Below are 24,786 nucleotides of genomic sequence, written 5' to 3'. Positions count from 1 at the left end.
GAGAGAGAGAGAGAGAGAGAGAGAGAGAGAGAGAGAGAGAGAGAGAGAGAGAGAGAGAGAGAGAGAGAGAGAGAGAGAGAGAGAGAGAGAGAGAGAGAGAGAGAGAGAGAGAGAGAGAGAGAGAGAGAGAGAGAGAGAGAGAGAGAGAGAGAGAGAGAGAGAGAGAAGTATAGTTAGGAGAGAGGGGATCTCTCAAACCCTCCCTCACTCTCTCCCTCTTCAATTCATCCCATCTCAAATCCGTCTAGTCTTATTCATTACACTGGCTCGCAGCTCCGGTGAGCGACTCTTAATCCCCCTGGTCACGTGACTGCGTTATCTTACCCTCTATTGGCTAGACAGGATCACGCGTGCGTCACGTGATCCTACTTTAATTAAGTTATTGGCTGCGCGGCGGTTCAGCATGCGATTATTCGAAACGAGTCGTGTAATTCGGAGCGTCTTGTTCTCAATGATGTGTCTGGTCCGAGAAATGGTGAGGGTCCGTGATGGGGAGAGAGTGAACAATCAGGCTCTCTAGGATCGAGCCATTGCTCGCGGTTAACAGTTTTACTTTCTTTTATACAGCTTTCGTCGCTTTAACTTTTCATCGTGAGATCAGCAGAGATCTGGCCTGTCGTCTGATTTTGTGGCAGCTTTCTGCACTAACTCTGAATTCTTTGCCTTCGAAAAAAACTTCCTCTGCTCGTCCTTGCTAAATCTCCCATTTCCCTGTCTCAGTACTGAAAACCTTTCACTGACCTCAACCCTAACCAAAATTTAAACCCACGGATAATTCCACATGCCTTGAAATATAAGTTGACCCGGGAGGAAGGATATTATCTCACAACCCTCACCTCACTACACCTGTCTAGCGCGGAACGGTCCATGATGTGTGCCCTTATCCGGCTTCCCAGCTCCTCACGGTTACACCTGATCAACTTTCTATCTTGTTATAATTGTCTTCGGACATGTCGCGTCGGAATTAGACCTCCAGTGTCTAAGAAGTGGAGTTGCAGCTGTCAGGATACATGAGAGGGATAAGCAGGAGTTGTATGGTGTTCTTGTAAGAAGTTGTTGATTTGTCCGGTCTAGGAATTCTGCGGAGCTTCACGGCATTATAATTTTCGCCGTTGTAATTGGTCGGAGTTGTAACCTTGTACCGATCTGATTTCCACATTTCCTTCCACTCTGCTCTAAGTTTGTTCCAGTTTTAGTTCAGTCATGCGTCATCGCAATTTAAAGCTGATTCAAACCGGTGTTTTATAGTAGTTCGAATTTCGATCTAACTCCGAATATCGTCAGAATTCCTTCTGATCCCACACTTGGAGGAGTGTTCGCATATTTGTGTAGGAGGTGATAATGATTTGTGATTCAAATATCTCTGTATATATATGTGTGTGCATGTCAAATGTCAATAGTGGATACCCCACTAAACTATCTATTATCAATCGTTTTTGACGTGGAATCTTGTAATAGAGATTGCCAATAAGTCATAGTTTTCCTTCTATTATTATTAATCCATTTGGCTTTACTTGATCATCGGTGTGCCAAGTGTGTTCTCGGACGTTTCCCCTTCTGTTACTGTTGCAGTTACACCGATATTTTATTCTGCCGTTTGACTTTCGACTTTTGGAACTTGGCACAGTTCGATAGCTAAACCGATCTTTATTTCTTCAGTTATACTTTCGGCTTTTGAAACTTTATAGAGTGATATACATACTACATGTACGTAGCTAATATTTACACCCGACAATGGAGCTAATTTCTCAAAGATTGCGGCAACAAGCATCAACATAACGTAAAGGTGAAGCCGAAGTCTTCGGATGATTTATAAAATCTGAACTGCCACTATCTAAATTGAAGCAGATAAGCATAAAATAGTATTACTTGTATCTTGAAGTAGAGACGAGCTGCTTCAAACTCCCATATCTCTCTCTCTCCCGTCTCTCTCTCTCTCTCTCTTAAAACATGACCGTCTCACTGAGAGAGTATGACCTAATACTGGTACACTATTTCACGGTTAAACCTCAGAGTTATACCACCATCTGTTCTACATCCATCTACCTGACTCACAGCTGTTAACAGTCCCCCACTAGCTCCCTCTCCAACACCCCTCTCAAGTTTCAGATCAACCAGCCTCCCCCCACGGGGCTACAGTAGACACACTCCCGGCAGACCCCGTCTAGACTCACGCTTCCGTAACAGTATAGATCTAAGAGAAGTTGTTTGTGTGTAAGTGTGTGAAATAGTCGCGTATTCGGGAGTGAGGCACATGATGATGACGATTTGCTGCTGATGCATTATTAAAGAGAGAATACCTTGTTCAAGTCCCTTTGATGTTGAACTTTCCCTTTGAGAGTATGTTGTGGTTCCCACGTGACCTCAAGTGCACATTTGAGCAGTTGTAGGGCAACTCCTCTGATTACGATATATCCGTCCTGTTTGAGTGCAGTACACGTATTTGTCGTATTTTCAGGGCCTCCCTCTGAGTCTCAGTCTTAAGGGTTGTCTTTCAGAGGCAGACAGACTTGTCGCTGCTTCCGGCTGGATATGTCACCCGTATAATATTCATGTTTTACGTGCAGCCCCCTGTCTCCGGGACCTGATATACACAGACCATCTTCCAATTTAAACCCAATCAATTAATTAGTCGGAACTTAGCCCGAAATGGGAGCTGGTGATTTGGCTAAAGTTACCCTAATGAGGCAACAATCACGGTGATTTGTATCAGTAGGTCAGACAAGGTCAGTACCAGCACTACACCCTATCAAAGAAGTGATCGAGCGAGACAATCTTACTTCGTACTTGGGAGATATAGGGCCCAGGGGTTGAAAATCTGCAGAGAGACTTCCTAGTGTCTAGCCGTCCCCCAGTTTTGTCTGAGGGGAGATAGTCAAAGGAGTATCATGTGATCTGCTTATGTGGCCACATGATAAGGCGAATAGGTAATCAGGAGCGTACAGATTGGTCATCTCAGACGTCATGACAAGTCACATAGCTTGATCACCCCCTTCACCCCTTATCCCCGGCTCATGACTCCGGGACTGATTTTTGATTTCAGCTACCCCCGCGGTGGATCCTCTGGAAGCAATTACTGAAGAGACGGTGGGCGCAGACCGTAAACAACACGAATTGTCATGAGATGAAGTCCTTTTGTTGTGCCCTGTCTCCCCCAGTCGAGATTAGAGCTGACTCTCCCCTTAAAGCTGACTCTCCACCAATAGGACAATATCTTCCCTGCTCTCTGATCAGTTCCCTGCTCGATCTCTCAGCCTAATATATGTTGCTCAGGCTTCACTCACTTCGCGGGGAGCTCTATGTAGAGTTTCACTCTGTGTAGAGTTTCACTCTGTGTAGAGTTTCACTCTGTGTAGAGTTTCACTCTTGTCACGATCATACTGCCGCCCCCTCTCTCCAAACGTTGATTTTATGTCCGACATATTGGTGTGGTTTTTACAGTTTCTCGTAGTCGTAGCCAGTCTTATTTGGTATATTGCATGCATGCTACGCCCGACGGTGCCCGGTTCTAAATCTTTTAAACATTGATTGCATGTGGTATCTGTCGGTCGACTTAAACAGAACCGCCACGACAATTTTTCTCGCTAAATATAAGCATTATCAATTTTGCTTTAATCATTTTATTACCTAAGTCTGCCCGGATAACCTTATTTTTTAGCAAACAATCTTGTAGTCGCCAGCTTTTGTTTCGTAACGCATGAATTCCACCATTGTCTCATGTCTGCAATCAGTAAGTTATTAATCCATTCTCTCATTATTGGACCATTGTTTTCAGACTCAATGAAAAAATTCTGTCGCGATCAGTCGTATTCTATTCTTATAGCGTATACGTGCGGGAGGGGGGTTCGTATTTATTTCAATGAAATATCAAACTTTCGTTTTAAAGTGTGGCGTAATGTCTTGATATTATTTTATTGTTACAATTTAAACGATGTCCAGAAGTGAAGTTCTTGCGATGAATCCGGGTGCATGTAAATTTGTGAATCGTTTTTTTGCTGACGTTTCCAGTGCAGGAACGCGTGGTCTTGAGGCACAATATTACAAGATTTTGCCTCAATAAATGTTACCTACCTAAATGTGATATATTGGTCTAGTTTTAACCTTGACCAATATGAATATATGCTGGGGTTCGAAAACTTCTTCGTTGAACACCCTATCGGTGACTAGAGAAAAGTTACGCAGTTAACAGTTTTAATAGTAAAACAAGTTCTACAATTCTGGAGCATGTGGATCGATAGAACTTTAGTAAATCTTTATATCTTTATATGAAACAACGGTTTTAGTTGATACTGTTTAAAGATGACGCTAAAAGTGTCTGCGCTATTTATGGCTGAAACATTGGCCAAACGGTCATTCGATAATAATGCAGAGTTTCGACTGCTTCCCGACGACGCTGACCTCAACAAACGAAATAGTCAATTCTAGTAGCCATACCAACTTAGCTCATGAAGCAGTATCTTCAGACGACTGGTGTCCTCGCTGACGATGGAAGCAATTTATAAGTTACAGGGTTGGCATTTGGAGAGGGCGCATAAAAAGGTTTACAGACGGGATGATATCATTATTTATCAGACCTTGCTGCAGAATGGGTCGTATGATTCTGAAATTGATGAGTAGCTGAGGTTAAGGACCTTGAGGCCCTATCAAATCATGATAGAACTTTTCTATTAATTTGACGCAGATGCAAACCTCTTTGGAATATATCGTCAATATTTGCGACGTATTAATGGTTTAAACATATCTTGCAAGCCGCATTTAATTTGTTGAATGAGGTATATAACGCCTATAGTTATTTGAGCGATAGACTCTTTGAATCGATCCTTATTAATTCTGAAGAATTTGAAATGTACTCTGATGGTAGATATAAGTATAACATTCTTATTGGAACTCTCTGATTTGCCATAAACTGATTTCTGAAGAATATAAACGTAGAGGATCACGTTTATTGGCATATGTGAAAAGTTAAAGCTTCCATATAAATAGGCATAAGAGGATTTCAAATGTACTTTTCTTATCATCACATTTAGATTTGATGATTCAGGCTATTATAGATAACTTAAAGATAAATTATCTAAACAAAAATTAGTCATATTTATTTTCTATAACCGGAACCCCCACGAGCACAACCGGCCAATATCTAATAGATTTGCAGAAATTATTCTTTATTCCACAGTTTATTTGCTCTGATTTCTAGTTCAGTATAGACGAGCCCCATTAGTGACCGCTAATTTAGACGAGCCCCATTAGTGACCCCTAATTTCGTAATCGTTATCACCGTTTAGGAGAACGTCTCAAACATTTCAACTTCCCGAGCCAGCTCTCCCTCCAATTTTCTCTATCCAGACTGAAATTCTATAAATCATCCTTGATTATAATTATATATGGTTGCTTTAAACCTCCAGTAAGTTTTTATTATCATTGACGTGTCGTCGTATCTCGGTGGAAAAAGATCTAACAGTTTATAAAGGCCGCGGGAGCCACTATTTTCTACCAGTGACCTAACATGCACACTCTGGTTTACTTTTAGCAGAATTATAAATATATACGTGCTGGCATTAGACACACGCCCAATGGATCTAGACTCGGAATTTACGACCCTCGTTACACAAATACCCCCAGACCCCTGATTTGAATCTGGTAAAAATTAGGCGATTGTAATGGAGCAGCTCGGACACACGATGAATGGGGGGGACTCGCCGCGAACTGAATTGTAAAACCATTGTGTTCTAGGAAGCCTTATCAGTGGTTTGTTAAGTATGAAATTGTGTTGAAGTGGACGGTTATACTCAAGTAGGAATTATACTCTAGTCTGAAACGTGTCCAGTAGGGTCGTTTATCGACTTTATAATAGTGTCTAAATACGTTGAGAGGGGTGTCTGTCACGTTCATTTGATCTAAACGGACTCCGTTCTTTGAGGGTATTTGGGCTAGTGCAGTCTTAAATAAAGGGCCATTGATGATTGATCCTCGGGGATTATAATCTATTACCCCTTCTCCTCCCGCCACATGTACTTGAATTGTGCAACAGTTGCGGTGTCCGCTTTTGTGAGCGTGAAACCGTGAATCTTATTATTACGCGGCTCTTTATTGTGGATTAACAAGATAATAAGCGATATTTAGTACTCCCATTACAGATTCATGTATCAGTAATCGGTTATCAATATACAGACCCACGTGTATAACTCTTTTTGACCTCCGCATTGTTGGGTTTACTATCTTTGTAGACATCATTTTATCGAATTCTATAGAGGGTCGCATTGTATTGATTAGAACATAATAGTTGTGTTATGTAAGTCGGAAGAGCTCTTTATAGTAGCTTGTCCTGTATAGTCGAGAAATTCGGAATTCCTAGACTTTTAGCGACCTCCATACGTTAGGAAAGTGGCTCCTTATTTCTCATCAGACCCTCTGAAGTTTACCCTTGTTAAGTACATAATTAGGTATGAGAGATGCGAACTGTTGAGCCGTAAAATCCAAGGGAAGCGTTACATATTTCTACGGTCCATTGAACCAAGCATATACATTGAAGAAACCTTAGAGGCAGCGGGAGAAATTTCTTTGAAAAGCGCTCTGTTCTCGCCCAGGACTAGAAGGAGAAAAATTAGGCAGCTTTCATGAAAATTTAGAATTCTTCTTTGTTCAAGTTATACATGCGCACCTTGTATCATCCTGATTCAGCCGACCTTGTAATTTTACACTGGACTGTAACAATCACCGTCTTCTCTGAGTACACTTGCACTATTCTGGCTCTAATTCCATTAAACACCAACTAGTTCCACACAGCACCGTTTACAAACACCCGATCACAGAATTAGCCCCGCGCTGCTGGGGAATACTCCCCCGAAATTAAAATAAGCTCTCCAATACATATATCTCTCTCTCTCTCTCTCTCTCTCTCTCTCTCTCTCTCTCTCTCTCTCTCTCTCTCTCTCTATCTCTCTCTCTCTCTCTCTCTCTCTCTCGCGATCTGTGATTTAAGGAGCCGTATCGGGAGACAAGTAATCAAGCCGTCTGTCTGTGCCCATGTGTGTTACAGGACGAGGTTGGCGTGAGTAAAAGGTTGTTATACTAATTGAAACTTAATTCACCATCACGTTGTCTGAGATGGACACCGTGACTAGACGATATATTAGTTTAATGTCACGGTGAAATTTGTTAGTAATATACAAATTGTAGCTTCGGTTGGATCGAGTTAGGGAGGAGGGAGAGTTGGGAGGGAGAGTTGTGTTGGAGTTGGGTGTTTGCTGATGTCTCCTGCAGAGTGTGTCGGGTTTTGCTGGGGAGTATTTTGTGAGATTGATCGTCTGGTTTGCTTTTGTTCTTAAGTTAAATTAGCTTGCTTCCTATGTATGTTTTAGTTAAATTGCATCGTTTTGAATGATAGATATCAATATGTTAAAGCCAATCGTTTGGTTTTTTCTCGAATATTGTATCGGTCGAAGCCGGTTGATCAAAAGATGTGAAGAAAAATAAGACATTGTTGAGAGGTGGTTCTCGTCAATTCTCAGCTCTACCAATTCCAAATACTGGCTTCATCCGTGACGAATGCGTTTGAAGACTTGATATTATAGCGTACCTTAAAAATTGTCGATTTTACTAAAAAAACTTCTAAAGCTTAATAGTGCGGCTACGTTAATTGATACCACGTGACACCCCCCACGTGACACCCCCAGACCCCACGTGACTCCTCAGACCCCATTCATGTCCCCTTGTTCTATAATAGTACTGATAGTACTGTCTCTTCTCTTGTAAAAGTTTTCAGCCTTATTGTCTTGTTCATTATATAGATATATTGTTCGCCACCTGGTATAGTTCGAGTCGTTTGATTCTAAGCAGACTTGTAGGGCACACTTTTCAGTGTGGGAGTAACAGACTCTTGAGATATTTAGTATTGGGATGTTCATACCTTCTTGACCGTGTCTATATGTTATATTTTTTGTGAAACTCGATGTTTATTTTTTGCATCAATTGTTACATTTGTCTACACATTGCATATCTTGGATTTCTAACCCTCCTTCTTAACAGGAATGTTGACGAATCTAGCCTATTTCAAGCTGCTCAAATCTTTGGTGAGTCTAAACGTATGTTACACCTTATCTTTACTTTGCTGCTTTTTGTCATTGAAATCGTTGAAATATTGTGTAAATATACAAAAACTACCAACCCAACATATTTTAACTCACATCATCGTAATAGCGACAAGTCTGCCCCGACCATAATTCATTCTCTATTTCTCAAACTAAAACTAAAAGTCTTGGTAAATCTGGCACAATGCTACATCAGACAGGCTGAAAGGCTGGAAAGTTAAAGCCTTTCCTCTAACTCATCCCACAGTCTCATGTGACCCACCACCACACATCACATGACCCACACAGACTTCATGCCTCTCTCCAGACTATGTCATAAACTTAGACGCTCCCTCCACGATCTCCGTCAACCCAGAATCTTATCTCCAATTTACTGGTCAATTAATCGAGTCGTGAATAAATACACATACCCCCTTTCGCCAGACAATGGAATATATAAATATAGATTTCCCGGGCTAACCCCCGCCATATGCCACACAGCCGGGGCTTCTTGTTATCCGCGACAAGGCACATTTATCAAAATCCATGACGCGTAAAGGAGAAACCAAAAAAAGGTGTTACCCGGTGGCCGCCGGAGGGCGATATAATACCAATAATGGCGACTTAACATTACTGCTGGTGGAGGTTTGGGCTACCGTGTCCGATATTATCGTCTTCATGCTTATCGTCATCGTTTTATCGGCTGCATATCAGCCACACGGCACAAAAAGCAAGGTGATATAATATAAGAGGGTCTTATGAAGGCTGCGAAGTACAAAAGTGTGCGTTGTCACTGGTTCGTCTATCAGCTATCGTGAGGTCTGGGAGTAACACTTGTTACATCACGTGTGGTATACATTTATTGGAACTTAACAATTGTTTATTGAAAGAGGTTTTGACACGTGTAGCATTGCCAAAATCGGACTTAATAAATTGCCCATTGAAGTTATCAGTCGTTTCGCTAAAACAGGACTTTGAATCTAAATCCTTTTAAGTGGTAGGAGTAAGTCAGAGCCAGCTATATCGTGATGAGTTTTTTAGTCTGCCCTCCAACGAATTGATTTTCTAAATAAGTACGTGACCATGGACGTGACCAGGACTAAGTCATCAGGTCCTCGTCCAGTTGATGTCGTATAAAATTTAAATTCCAGCCACAAAATCCACCGATACCGCCGACAACATAAGTGCTCAGAAAGTCCAATAAACTACTCGGCACCATCTCCCCATTATCTCGTACTGTAAGCATGAGGATCCTCCAAAAAGGCACTTTCCGCAACCCTTTTCCTCCGGCCCATTTATGCTGATCGGTTTTGGTCATTTTTGAACGGGTTGAGTAAGTGATATATGGCGACGATGTTGTCTCGACTACTGCTGTGCCCTGATTTTACTTTTTAAGTGCGGGTGAGAGTTCACACCAGTCCTGCTGTCAGAGATTGGGGGTGCCCTGACAGAAGATTTTACTTTTTTCAGAGGTCGAGGAGTAACTTTTATAAAATAGATTCATCCTGGCAGGAGTGCTTGTTCCTTGGATGGTGTTTCGGGGTTTGTTATAAGCAAAGGAATATAATTGAACATTTTCTTCTTCCAGCTCGATAACCTCTTCATAAATCATGCCCAAAGACAGTTCTTTCTTTTCGGTTCTTTTTATGTAATTAGGAACCGATGAAGCACGACAACATCCTGAGTATTGATAGTCTGATTCTAAACAGGAGTTTTGAAGTTTGAATCGGCGAAAACATTTACAAGTTCTTCAGACACTTCATTCGTAAGCCCCAGACAGCGTTTATAACTCCCAGACAGTGTTTATATCTTCGCAATCAAAAGAGTTGATCAAGTAGAAGGCTCCTTCAATAAAGAGCTTGGCGGCTGAGAGAACATTAGTGCCGTCTGCACATTCAATCGTCTCAACGTTCTATTTTATTTTCGCGTGTGATGGATATATTATAGTGGTCATCATAGATATCTCCAATATCTTCAACAAGACTACCCGAGACATTTCCCCACCAACTGCTGCGAAAGTTCTCTGTAAAATGGTGTATATATCCCCCTATCATCTATATCTGACACATTGGGGGAATAACTCGCCTGTTACTGCCGAGACAGGCTACGTGACTAACCGTCCTTAAAACCAATATCTCCAAACGAGACGAGCCTGCAACTGAAAGACTTCGGCTCGCCCAATCAGGACTCGAGTACTATTTCAACCCTCCAATGGGAGAGCGAGGGGATCACGTGACATGGCAATGTCTGCCAGGTTTTGTCAAACGAGTCTCGCCGGGGTTGGAGCAGCCCGCATGATCTACAACTCAGTACTGCATTAGCTAATTGAGATCGGCAAATTAAACCACCCTGTTAATCAGAATTGCTAGTGGTGTATTTTGATGGAGCGGGAGTTCAACATCTGTAGGGGTGCCTGCCTCTTTAAGATGTGAGAAAAAATCTTGAGAAAGTTGTGGTGTACATTGTGGTGTACATTGTGGTGTACAATGTACATTGGTGTACATTCTATGCCGCCAGATTTCTATCAAATTTGATAAGCAAATAATTCTCATCGTTTTTATTGGATTCAGCACGGGTTTAATAGCTGTCAAGGTACATTAAGTTGTAGACTGTTCGTGCGATAAGCTAACTAATCTTGTTATATAAGTAAACTAATATTTAAATATAAGTTTACTAGACTTGTAATATAAGTTGAATGATATTGCAACCATTCATTAGTGGCCAAATCATGGTGATCACTACGCGGCAAAAAGTGGAATGAGATCTGCCGTAAACTTGAGTAGACTTGAATGGCTTGAAATTTAATCAACCTAAGAAGATAAAAGATAAAGCTGCGTGTAATACTGATCACTGCGTTACAAGGCATTAATATTTTAATAACTTTTGTGTGTCAGATCCTGTTTCATATTATCAATTTATGGCTTCCAATTTACTCCCTCCGTAATTAATTAATTAATTAATTGGTTCAAAAGTCTAAATGGTTGCCTATGATCTGCCGTTTTGTAAACCTAACAGTTTTACTCCAGAAAATCAACACCAAGTTTTTAACAGCTGATTTACACATGTATTTTGAAAGCTTCTGCTAAAACAAACTTTTCGTATCTCTTATATGTTTTAAAACAAATCCCCCTCCAGACCAAGTTTTTATTGTCAAATCATGACATGCATTAATTATTCTTCTTTGAAGAGAGAAATAGCCGTTATCAATTGTTCCTACTGCAGGGGTCTGGGGGCTCTGCCCCCGTTGGGGTCCATGGGCGGAGCCCTGGTGGGGTGTCTCTATTTTTAGAAATTGAGACTGTGTTAGAACCTTTTTTCTGATATCTAGAGCTGTAAATCCAAATAATCCTACAAATAAATAATAACACACTGGTCACTAACATTCATGGTTTGTGAAATTTAGAAATTTATTTGGTGATGCAAATTCTTCGAGAGTCAAATGCCAGGGGGCGGCTGCTATTGTCTCCTAACTTATTTCATAACTTTATCATCCATTCTCCTTATAGCCGGAAGATACGCTGACTAACGTTAACTCACAATTGGTTCTGTTAGCGGCAGCCGGAGCTCTCAACAAAGTTCCCGAACCTTCTGCCCCAGATATCGCCGTTAACGATATTCTTGCTTCAGCTGACTTTCTCAAGCAACAGGTATCGCATCAGAATATAACCCGACAATTACGTACAAGACGAATTTTACTTTTCACATTTTTTGGCATTTCCTCGGATACAAGACGTGGCGCGACACTGACAGCTATCTCAACTGCCAAATTGTCGAGCTTTGGAATATTTCTCAAAAATTGAATTTTCTTGTCTGCGATTGCTGGGTGATCATATATGTGAAGCTTAAGTGACTTATTACATAAATGATGACAAGCACTTCATAAAATATAAGCCAAAGATCGCAGCTTGAACGTTATAAAACTAACTGTTTCTCAGGGTTTACTAGAGTGTTTAGCTGCACATTTCCCTCCTCCTTCCATAGACCTCTCACCATCCTCCCTCTCCGGTCATGTCAACCTACCCTCACCTACTAGACCTACTACTTCAGCTCAATCTTCTGCAGGTAACCACTCAGGAAGCTTCTATACTGGAGTAATACAGTGCTGCGTGAGTGCTACTCTAGTAGCATTCGAGTAAAACTCTGGCAGCACTGTAAAAAACACACAAATCTCATTGTGATTTTGCCCTTATCGTATATAATTTCCTTCCCAAGCCCCCTTAAAACTAAAAAGCGCCAATCCTTCAGCAGCCGTAACCTCAGCAAGTTCTCCTGAAAGGAACTGCCTCTCCCCACCCAAACTATCCTCCGAGCATAACTCCGACCTTATTCCCACCCTGCTATCAGATGGTCATGGAACCTCTCCCTGTCGTGCTGGCAGCACATGTAAGTTATACCTCTTTATATTATTATTTATTAATCTTTATCTACCATTTGTTAGGGATCATACTATGTTTAATTTCAGTTTTTAATGGCCGTCTAAAATTAAGTTGTAGATATCAGACCTATACGTCAGACACATCATAGATTGTATTATATTTTATTATATGTACTATAAGACTCTTAGAAGGGCTGTGGCGGATAGCTGGCCGAGTAGAACTAGCGAACCATTCACTCCAAATTCAACCATCGCATGGCTAGACCACAGTGCTTAGTGCGTTCCATCAATATAGCACGAGATCCACACAATATTCTCTCCCCCTCTCTCTCTCTCTCTCTCTCTCTCTCTCTCTCTCTCTCTCTCTCTCTCTCTCTCTCTCTATCTCTCTCTATCTCTCTATCTCTTTATCTCTCTCTCTCTCTCTCTCTCTCTTTCTCTCTCTTTCTCTCTCTCTCTCTCTCTCTCCCTTTTACTCAGTCTCGTATTATTGGGATCACTGCACAAGCCGTCAATAGTAGCTGACTAGAATTGCGAGTACGGGTGGCAAATGCAGGCTGGAGCGTCATTCCAACGCAGTCTGACTATTCAAGCTAGTTGGGTGGTCACAATCTCCTCCGCAAAACAGACTGGTAAACTTGTCTTCTATCTGACTATTTGAAAACAGTCTGACTCACTATTGTAGCGGGATAGACTGGTGTGTGACGTAACAAGACGGCAGTTATCCGTTTCTTCGACTGCTACTTCCGGTCCGTCTAATGTTTGACAGGCAATGTCCCCCTTTCACCTCGATACTCGCACACTTCAGACGGATTCTAACGAAACTCAGGATTCTTACTGATCTGCATTGAACTTGAAATTCCGATGTCATGTCAAGAGAATTACACTTGAAATGCCGACAAGAATGCCACGTTATTTCCGGGGATTATACACGGAAATTATTTCCGGACTACTTAACTGCACATCGGGAATTTTACCTTGTTATGGCGGACAACATTTCCCCCCGTGATACGAAACTAAGGGCCGAATTATACCGTCCAGCCACTGTTATGGAGACGGCTAATAGGAGGCCAAGGACCAAGGCTAGGCCTTTAACTGTAGACTGGTCAGACTAATGCCACTGGCACCTCGAATACCATTTCTAAAGGTATAACAGTCCGCCCGGGGGACGTAGGTACTTGATTAATACCTCTCTTAGACCCCTTGGTCTATCAATTAAAAACGAGCCATGCCAATCTGTCGGGGAGCGAGGCAGGAGGGAGTTTGCACACCAATCTGTCGGGACTCGGCGGGCGGGGTAGGGAGGGAGTTTGAGCAAGTGGTTTGGGTGACGCGGGTTAGATGAATGGGAAATATGTGACGACATCCCTGGTACACACACACTGGGAGAGTAGTAACCCACGTGTGTAGACATGTCATGTGATCTCGTCAAATAAGATCACGTGACCGAGAGGACCACGTGCGTTGTGAGAGTTGTCTCGAACTGTGTAATGAAGAGGGAGGTAAGGGATATTGACACTTATTGCAGCAGAGTGGACTAGTGAGAGGCAGTCTAGACCAATGTGAGAGAACGTAATGCGTGTCAGAGACATGTTTATCATGTGTTGTCTGAGAATAGGAGGAATATTTAGATAATGGAGATTACGCGCGTGATAAAACTCACGTACAAAAACACATTCATACATAGATTGTACATACACAATACACATTTACATACATACATATTAACATAAATACACATAAACAATAAACACCCATATACACATATGACATACATGGTATCTTTCACACTCCACAGCTCTTACTTTAACTTTTTGTAAATAAATTTTATCACATAAAACAAAGTTCGATTGATTGTCTCTTCAAACCTATAATTTACCTCGACTTAAGTTATTCGGAGCTGCATTGGTCCTGATAATTTCAGATAATAATTGAAATATGTTTTTGACCCTCGAGTTGCGATTCTATTCATTGAGAATAAAATTACACAATTGTGTGTACGACATATACCAGTGCTTGTACTGTTGTAGAACACATTGGAATGTTGGTACGGTCTTTTGCAGGTCCATTTACGGTGATTCAAATACATATTAGACTTGGAATTGGTAGGAATTGGAGCATTTCCGAATTCTGACACTTAAGAGTATTAAATATCACTTTCATTCACGCAATAACCCCAAATTACTAAGTATTTACTAAGATATCAGTGCTAAGACCCTGAAATAAGTTCTTCATAATTCTGTCAGGGTTCGCCTTTTTGATCCCGTAATTGCCCCACAACCAACCGTCTCGCCGATAAATATTAACTCTAAGAGCAATAATCCCATCTCTCCGACAACATCCCCCCGGACGAACATCAATCCTGATAAGGCATTAGCTTGAGAGAACTGGGTGTTTATAATTGAGGCGCGACTACTGCACTACCGCCTCCTGTAGGATATAATTGTAGGATTTAGCTGTAATAGTGGGATATTCCAGACGTCTGGGTGATGTATATGTATATATATATATATATCGGACATCATAACAGTATAACAGTCACTGGTAAAAACCATATAAACCAGTCTTTGCCGCCGATCAGAGTGAGTAAAGGCGATAAAACTTCCAAGAGGACGACGACGCGGATAACGCAGAAAGAGCTTGTCCGGGAAGTTTAGTGATGATATTGATAACAGTCATGACCTCGTACTCGAAGAATAACCCGTCGTCATGACCTCTTACTCGAAGAATAACCCGTCGTCATGACCTCTTACTCGAAGAATAACCCGTCGTCATAACCTAGTACTCGAAGAATAAACCCGTCGTCATAACCTAGTACTCGAAGAATAACCCGTCGTCATGACCTCTTACTCGAAGAATAACCCGTCGTCATGACCTAGTACTCGAAGAATGAATCCGACGTCATGACCTCTTACTCGAAGAATAACCCGTCGTCATGACCTAGTACTCGAAGAATAAACCCGCCGTCATGACCTCTTACTCGAAGAATAACCCGTCGTCATGACCTAGTACTCGAAGAATAAACCCGCCGTCATGACCTAGTACTCGAAGAATAACCCGTCGTCATGACCTAGTACTCGAAGAATGAATCCGACGTCATGACCTCTTACTCGAAGAATAACCCGTCGTCATGACCTAGTACTCGAAGAATAAACCCGCCGTCATGACCTCTTACTCGAAGAATAACCCGTCGTCATGACCTAGTACTCGAAGAATAAACCCGCCGTCATGACCTAGTACTCGAAGAATAAACCCGCCGTCATGACCTAGTACTCGAAGAATAACCCGTCGTCATGACCTAGTACTCGAAGAATAACCCGTCGTCATGACCTAGTACTCGAAGAATAAACCCGCCGTCATGACCTAGTACTCGAAAAATAACCCAACGTCATGACCTCGTGCTCAAAGAATGAACGCGCTTTTATGACCTTGTATTCGAAGAATAAACCCGCCGTCATGACCTAGTACTCGAAGAATAACCCGTCGTCATGACCTCTTACTCGAAGAATAACCCAACGTCATGACCTCGTGCTCAAAGAATGAACGCGCTTTTATGACCTTGTGTTCGAAGAATAAACCCGTCGTCATGACCTAGTGCTCGAAGAATAAACCCGTCGTCATGACCTCGTACTCGAAGAATGAATCCGACGTCATGACCAAGTGCTTGAAGAATAAACCCGCCGTCATGACCTCGTGCTCGAAGAATAAATCCGACGTCATGACCTAGTGCTCGAAGAATAAACCCGCCGTCATGACCTCGTGCTCGAACAATAAACCCGCTGTCATGACCTCGTGCTCAAAGAATGAACGCACTTTTATGACCTTGTGTTCGAAGAATAAACCCGCCGTCATATCCTAGTGCTCGAAGAATAAACCCGCCGTCATGACCTAGTGCTCGAAGAATAAACCCGCCGTCATGACCTCGTACTCGAAGAATAAACCCGCCGTCATATCCTTTTGCTCGAAGAATAAACCCGCCGACATGACCTCGTGCTCGAAGAATAAACCCGCCGTCATATCCTTGTGCTGGAATAAACCTGCTGTTCGGTAACAATATCGCCATCATCCTATTCACCACGAGTTCTTGTCTCTCCACTTGTATTCCACCATTCAGAGAACAAGCGGCCATATGGATTGTGAACAATGTACGATTGTGTGTGTGTGTGTGTTTGAGAGATCCTTAATGTAAACTGTTATATCATCTTAAGTTCAGCCATCAGATGTTTTGAACCCGTGATTATCCTAAAACTAACCCCCTCCAATCACCCACCCCAGACCTCTCCACGTGACCGTCTTAACACAGCTCACATCCAATCCCCACCCTCCAATCCCGATCACGTGACCCCTTGTTCAGCTGTTGCAGTCTAGCCAGATCCAACTCGGATTATTTCACTGTTAAGCTCGGAGAGCTATCTCTTGACAAATCAGTCTAGACCTTGTCCACAGTGGGGATGGTCTGATGTTTTAGATCTCCATCCGCCACCTTACTACAATTTACTGTATCTTCTCTCATCCAGCGCTATCATAATATAAGTGAGGGAGCAGTTTATATGATCCAATGTGAATAATAGTAGTGTAAAAAGTGGATTAGGTTGCGTGCTCTGCAGGGAAGATTAGCGGTGAAAATATATCATTGTATTGATCAATTATCATTCACCTGTTTCACTAAAACATTACTCAGCCACGTTATGATGATGATCTTATAACCATCTTCCTGCACGTTTCCCTTTGAAAATCATACCTTGATTCATAAAATGCACCTGAACCTGCCCCTGAACCTACACCTGAACCTGCACCTGAACCTACACCTGAACCTGCACCTGAACCTGCACCTGAACCTACACCTGAACCTGCACCTGAACCTGCACCTGAACCTGCACCTGAACCTGCACCTGAACCTGCACCTGAACCTGCACCTGAACCTGCACCTGAACCTGCACCTGAACCTGCACCTGAACCTGCACCTGAACCTGCACGAGCGAGTGAAACACGTTTAGTTCAGTCATCAACTGTATCAGCTGTCTCCCCGTCACATATTACTGTCACCTGGTGAGTTGTATCCCGATATTCTGTAAATACGACGTCATCTAGAGCTTAATTCTATCATCTCGTGTTTTCCCTCCCCAAATCAAAGAAATCGTAACATTTTGAGACTTGTGAGTTTTAATTTTCGCCACGTTCTGATTCAAGTTAAAAGTAAACTATTAGCACAGACTGACTCTCACAAATTATATGCCCTGCTACTGAGACTTCAGACTTGATGTTAATGACAGCCAGGAGGGGGTTTAAATTATGATAATTTCCGGCGAAACTGAAGAGGTGTGATTAAAGTCGAGGACACGTGTAATTAACAAGGAAATAAGTGAGAGGAAGCCGGAGGACTGCTACTGTTCGACCTGCTTACAGCTGTAACTTACAGCGCATAACAGGGCATAACAGTGCATAACAGCGCATAACAGGGAGTTTTTTAAGAGAGGCTGGGCCGCGGTGGCCCACGAGAGGATAGCAAGTGCATGCTATGCCTGCCTCTGGGGTATGGCTGCTAGCTTGTATAGAGGAGAGACGGTAAACAGGGATTAGATATCAGTCATTTGTTAATTTCAGACCTGGATAGTATTAATGGATAATTAGTGGATAATTAGTGGATAATTAGTGGATATGCATGATGGCAGCTGCTTAGAATTCTAATGATTATAAAAGGGAACTAAACTTTTGAGGAGAAGTTGTCTGTATATGATGCAGATAGGTTTGTAGTCAACAAGTTACCAGATCTATCGGCAGTATTGCAATATGTTTCATGTTATGAAGACTTTTTCCCTTTCAAAATTAACCTCATCCCTTTGGTTTAGCCTATTCGTGGACCGTAATCTAGCACAAATAAAAGAAATCCTCAACCATTTAAAATATTCATATCATAATTTGTTAGTGTCACGTGACACAGAATAAGACATTGTTCTGATCAATACAGTGTGAACATACCATGACACGGACCTGAAATACCACTATTATACCGCTCCAGTCTACAGACTTATGAATAGAGCAATCAGGACCTATTCAACTCAAATTATGGTCAGGCATTTGTTGGAGAGGTTTCATGAACCAGTTGAATTTTGGGATAATATAATTGGGGAGCTTTTGATAAATGCTACTCGTGAGAGTTTGAGACTGGGTCCTGGGATATCGAGATGGGATGATCACTCAACCGTCTCAGCTATTACCAAGCCAATCAATCAACCTTAACATCGCTATTGTCTCGAATTACGAGGAACAATATAAATAGTATATATCAATAGCTGTCATAAATTTAATAGGTTTTGGGAGTTATCTTTTTTGTCTACTGATTAGGGAACCCGACGATGGTCGATGGTCGATTCTCGCTTCCCATCCTTCAGCCTTCCTTCTGGAAATTATTAATGACTTATTACGTTTTCATTCTAGAGAGTGGTGGAGCAATCGAATCTCCCAATTTTAAGTACCCTAATTTTATAAATTCTAATTTTAAAATCCTACATAAGTTGGCGTCTTAGTCAAGACATCAGTCATCTTACCAGATATTGTTCGCTGCACGACCTATAGAATAATTGGGATTGTATAGTTACAACTCAGGAGGTTACAAGAGAAATGAAAGTCTCGTCGCTATGAATATCTTTATATTGTTTAAGTGGTATATTTATTATTTTAGTAGAACAAAGCAAATTCTTTTGCAATAAATAGTAATACAATAAAGTTTCAGCACCTACAAGCGTGAAAGAGGAGCCTAAGAGTCCGGGAAATCTGAAAGCATCATTTCGACCAGTAACATCAAAATCTTCTCCTCCTGGCACTCCGCTCACTTCGACAGTAAGTTCTTGCTATTCACGTTTACTTATTATTACTGGTAATCACTTCCATTTGACTATGGGGTCGTTCACATATTACGTGATCAATGTTTTGGCAAATTTTCGAGCTCTGGTAATTCGAAAGATAATATTAAATTTTTCTGAAAAGTTTTGAAATTTCCGACATCGACTGCTATTGGACCCAGCATGTAACATATTTACCCGATATCTGATTCGGACCCGGCATCCAAACATAAGGACCCGGCATCAAATTTTCAATGGTCATATAAATTTTCTGAAAGGTTTTGAAATTTCTGATTGATATCAAGCTAAGCAGCTTCAAAACCGGACACCCCTATAATATAGTCCGTTGAAATCTAAGTTGTTGTTTCGTTTCACTCGAGTGAGGACAGTATCTAATACAGTATCTAATGGCAATGTAGTGTAATAGTTATCCTGGACCCTCTTATTGAGGACACTATGTCGATTATTCAGAATTCTGGTCAAACTGAAACAATCATGACGACCACACGTTTAAGATAAACTTTATAACCATTTTTGTCCGTAACATAAAACGTCGCCCAGACGTTCCCAATACCACGTCAGCTAAATTTAATAAAAATGCAGGAACAGTGAAACTATTAAAACATCGTCCCCTGCTCAATGAAACCACGGGGGTTTGTCTAGACGACCTCACTAGATAGGACCGACTGTGTCCACTGTCCAGTAGAGCACAGCGTTAAACGATCTCCTATTTTACCAGACTCGCCCCTGAACTAGTAGTGTAGTTCTCGCGTTAGAAAACGTACATAATATTCTCGTACTTTTTACAGGACGTGGTCTTCATGCTCACTACATGATATAATGATGGGTAATGATATAGTCGGGGTGGCTAAATAGCCAGACTTAGACAATCCTCCATTATTTGAACTAGCTCTATACAGCTATAGTATCACGTGACATGTCACGTGTCTATAAAGTATCACGTGACATTAGGACTTTACTGGGTGCTACTGCTGGTGCAACTACTTACCTCAGTACTTCAAGTGCACTTGCGACGCACTCGATCACTTCCATTTTGTGGTGCAGTATATAATATAGCACAAAGTCGTGGAGGTCGCATATTTTACTAGAAACCAGGATCGTCTAGCCTTAAAAGAAATTGTAAAGTGAACGATTAAACCATCGACACGAGTAGTGAGTACAGAATAGGATGTTTCGGCGCATGAGAGCTTTAGCTCAAGTTTAATGTAACCGCCAGTCCAGCAAAATGGAAATCATGGCGTGACCATATTCTTGTGAGTCCTCTCTTTTAGAAAACCAGTATCCACAGAAACCGGCGCGCTAGTGCTGACCAGGCTCCGTCAGCACTGCCAGTCTCATAACTATGAAATTAAGGATTATTATCAGTTAATTAACAAGTTAATTATCAGTTAATTAATAAGAAACCCAACCTCAGGTTCACTGGGGAGGCGCTAGTAATGGACCTCCTCCAAACAAAACGTGCACCAGCAGCACAACAACAAGCCTGTCCAAACTTCATCCCTGTGATACCTCCATACTTAACCTTCTCAATCCTTACAAAACTTCTATCAGGTGTGTGTGACTGCTGGCTAATTAGATTTAATAATTAAAATCTAATTAGATTAGATTAGATTAGTTTGCGTGGTTGCAGATGTTCTATTCTTCTTGTATTTACTATGCTATCGAAATGATGATGAGCACTAACGATATTCCTTCCAGGAATTCCACAGAGATTAGAGAACATTTTTCGTGTGTTTTTGTGAAATTGGATAAACCTTCAGATTTGATTTCTCTATTAAATAAAACAATTTTATTTCAGCCTGGAAAACAAGCTGCAGAAATTTTGTCTGAGCGGCAAAGGAGAAACATCCTCTGTCACTTCCACTCTGACAAACAGTAAGATACTTACAATTTTATTCAGATTTTTTATATTGCTTATAAGTTATATTGTTGCTAACAATGTCTATTTGAAACTTTTAGTGTTAAAACTAGAAGCAGAACAGGGTTATTTGAAAATTTTAGAATTAGAACAGGGGTAAAATGGATACACTTGTCTCCAACAAACAAGACATTTATCATATTCCAATTAGATCTCCGTAATTACCAGCTCAATAATAGGCTCTGATAATCACGTACGCGGTACAATCCCAACATCATCACCAGCATGAAACTGTGAATGGTACTTGACCACTACACTTCCACTGACCACTACACTGCCACGCGACTGTACCTATCCCGGACTAAGGATGTAATTGTTACAGTAACACCCGCCATGTCTTATAAACGATGCTTTGCCCGATCTCTCAGTTATACTGAAACTTTTACACCAAAGTCATTTACCATTACAGTGGACCGAGTTGTTGGTCTATTTTCTTGGTCTGTCCTAGAGGTCTAGATCTGGCCGTTCTGTGCTGTTGCAATCTCGCTACTTTCGGTCAAACTTTCAATAGTATTGTGCTAGTGTGTACTTTAGTCTGATAGATCCAGCCAAGCGTGAGTGAAATTTAGCATTAAATGGGGTGAATCAGGTCGAATAAAACTTTAAAATCGGACGTTCCAAGGGACATGAAACGATGCATTTGACGGTTCCGTGACGGTTCCTTCATTTGTTGAACCAACCTTTCCTTTCTACTTTCTAGCCTATTTATAGACTATCTCAGCCTACCCAGCCTATTTATGCTGTTTCAAACTCTCTGTGCTTTGAACTTCAGCCACCAACATTCCACTCATACTAGTCTCATACTCCGCATGATTTTTAAGACGCGTTACTCGGTCCATCATGTCTAGCCATCATACCTCGCTCAAGAGATTATTTATTTATACTTTCAGACAGTTTTACAAATTGCAGTTTATGAATTAGTAGTCACTCTTTGTGGTCTCGACCTTGGTGTAACATCAACTGTTTGAGTCTCCTACCAAACCCTTGTCATTATGTTCGTCCTCCGTGAGGACTGAGACTGGGCTAGTTTATGTAATGTAGGGAAAGTAAACTTAAACCGACGCGCCGTGATTAATTAGAAGAAATTACCTGGCAATCAATGGTGAGGATCTTGAAGTATCAGACATGAAATTGATCCGAAACTAGATGGCCGTCAGGGTGGATAAATTGGAACGATTTTATTTTCAAGGAGTAATTTATTATTTGGGTCCACAGCTTAGGAAGTCGGTTCAAGGCTGTCTCAATCTGTATCTTTAAATAAATTTTGGACACAGATTCCCGCCTTCATAATTGATATAGAATTTAAAGGCTGCAAAAATCCTCCAATACACAGTTAAGTTGATTGATCTGATCGAACGAGGAGTTCTAGTGAACAATCAGTTGTACTAAACTTATGATAATACAATGAACGTGTAATATGGTCTTGAAATGTGTTGTGATCGTGTGCAAATTAAGTATATGTCATGGACCATGGTGTGCAGTAGAAGCAGACACGTTTATCTAATTCTCATACCGGTTTAATATTCAAATATTGTAAATCTAACACTTCCTCAGTAAACTGGAGTAGCGGTAGCTCCAACCTATCGGGCCAACGTCGCTCGTACAACTGCTACTGGATGTCACACGTCGGGCCCTGCAACCGACAGTTCATGGACAAGGACGACCTCTACAAGCACCTCAAATCCCACGTGAATGACCTTGAGGCACTAACCCCGGCCACGGCCATGCTCCAGCCGCTCAACCCTACCTGTGTGAACTGTGATAAGAACAGGGGCTTCACCAAAGTTCACGGCAGATATCAACCTTACTCCAAATGCTCTAAATTTAGCCGGTGTGCTTGCAGGAGGTGATGGACTATAAGAGAAAGAATAATGTTCATGTATCAGATCTCTGGCAAATTGTAACTAGAAATGACTACGCTTTAAGCTTGGGATGCGCGCGGGGCTTATTGGGAATATGGGAATTTCTTACTTGTGTCCTGATATTGTCATTGAGGCCAGGGGGCAGACCGTGTCTTAAATTAAGGGACAGACCGTGTCAGGCGTCTTAAGTGGGGGGAGGGGGTCCTGCCTGAATTGTTTGTGTTGACCAACAAACTAGAACCTGATCCCCACTAAATATGCTCGCAGTCGCGGTGCAACCATGCCCATATTTAGTCCGGCCTTTTTGGCTCAATTATGAATTAGGAATTATGCCAAATCACCTCAACATACCCAAAACCCAGATTTTGACAAATTTATAGTTTGTTGATCAACAAGTTTCACAAAAAGTTGGAACCCCCTCCCCCTCCCCCTTAAGATCAAAGATTGGTCACTGGTTGAGATCTTCCCATCTAGCTGAACGTTAACCCTGAGGGATTAATCGCTGGGTGAATCAATGAAACATTTACGTTTCTTGAACTGAAGACTAACAAAATATAAGTTTAATTGCTGCTGCTGTTTTTCGTGTGTTTTGATTTGTGTTTTAATGTATATTTAACTTGTGACAAGACTGGATTGTTTACATTTATCTTGATCTTTGGGCTTATTGTGAGGAACAGATAATCTTACCATCTAACAAATGTCTTTTCTGATAATTCGAGCAGTTTTAACTCGAATTTTGTGATTGTTTCAGGTGTGTATTATTTACCCCATATTAGGGGTGCATCAAAAATGTCTCTGACTGAGAAACGATATTCTAAATTTTTGGAGGTTTCAGATTTCAATGTATTTTCACGATCATTCCATGGTAAATCATAAATGTAAGAAATTCCTTAGGCTACAGTCAGCGGAGACACTTTCAAATTATGTTGGTGGTAAACACATTTTGTCTTGATGTTACATTTGCAATGTGCGTATCGATATAGTATTTATTGACAGAGAACGTTTATCAAAACAGTATTTTATTTCTTCAAAAATGAAAAAAACCCGTTTTAACTTTTATCACTGTACACTCGACTGTAACGTGATTTTTAACAGGGTTATTCGAAATAACCCTCTACTAGTACTTTGTCACTTTGACCCCAACCTAACTCGATCATATCTTAAAACCCTAACTGCTAACCCTAACTTTTTTAAATTAACTTGGCGCGCGTCTTGGTAGGTCATAAACCTACACAAAATTTGTATCACGTCTTACCTGGGGACCCCAGGCTATTATGTCGCTCCTACTAAATCGCTCGCCCAAATTTTAAGAAAATTCTTGTGAAAAGGCCCTTTGGGCATGAAAGTGATCTAGATCGGTGTATTTTTGGACGCTGATTCCGAATCATCCCCCATGACGTAGGGTTAAAATGTTTCCCTGGAGAGTTATGGGCAAAAAACCGTTTTGGTCACGTGACAGGCTAGTAAAATGCGAATTCGATTGTTTAGGGCCCGGGTTAGGGTTAAGGTTGTGGTAAGGGTTATGGTTAGCTTCGGGGTTATGGTTAGGGTTAGGGTTGGGATTAGGGTTTATGTAAAACCGTTTTGTACGGCTGCAAAACCATAAAAAACCAAAGTCACGTGAAATTTTTGGGCGAGCGAATTAGTAAGAGTTCTATTATGTTCATTGACATATAATAAAATAAGGCGGAATGACAGGCTG

General features: G+C 41.4%; 1 protein-coding gene across 1 annotated transcript; it reads left to right on the top strand.

The window, feature by feature from the left end:
* The first annotated feature begins 7,127 nt into the window (after nt 1-7,127).
* Nucleotides 7,128-24,093, top strand: LOC134824232 (uncharacterized). The gene is made up of 8 exons (XM_063836014.1): nt 7,128-8,069; nt 11,573-11,713; nt 12,002-12,128; nt 12,312-12,449; nt 19,175-19,281; nt 20,719-20,855; nt 21,103-21,179; nt 22,777-24,093. The coding sequence occupies exons 1-8, from the start codon at nt 8,028-8,030 to the stop codon at nt 23,070-23,072; spliced, it is 1,065 nt and encodes a 354-aa protein (XP_063692084.1). The 5' UTR covers nt 7,128-8,027; the 3' UTR covers nt 23,073-24,093.
* Nucleotides 24,094-24,786: the final 693 nt, after the last annotated feature.

This window comes from Bolinopsis microptera, chromosome 12 (genome assembly GCF_026151205.1).
Source record: "Bolinopsis microptera isolate Bmic1 chromosome 12, MBARI_Bmic_1.0, whole genome shotgun sequence".
NCBI classification, from domain to species: domain Eukaryota; kingdom Metazoa; phylum Ctenophora; class Tentaculata; order Lobata; family Bolinopsidae; genus Bolinopsis; species Bolinopsis microptera.
The sequence above is the reverse complement of the archived record's forward strand: the minus strand, read 5'-3'. Positions and strand labels throughout refer to the sequence as shown.

What these genes read in the sequence shown, in the direction of transcription:
- LOC134824232 (XM_063836014.1), top strand. Translation starts at nt 8,028, where the DNA reads ATGTTGACGAATCTAGCCTATTTCAAGCTGCTCAAATCTTTG. An exon ending in TCAAGCTGCTCAAATCTTTG is followed by an intron (nt 8,070 to 11,572) that starts GTGAGTCTAAAC and finishes TTCTCCTTATAG; the next exon opens with CCGGAAGATACGCTGACTAA. An exon ending in GCACTCCGCTCACTTCGACA is followed by an intron (nt 19,282 to 20,718) that starts GTAAGTTCTTGC and finishes ACCCAACCTCAG; the next exon opens with GTTCACTGGGGAGGCGCTAG.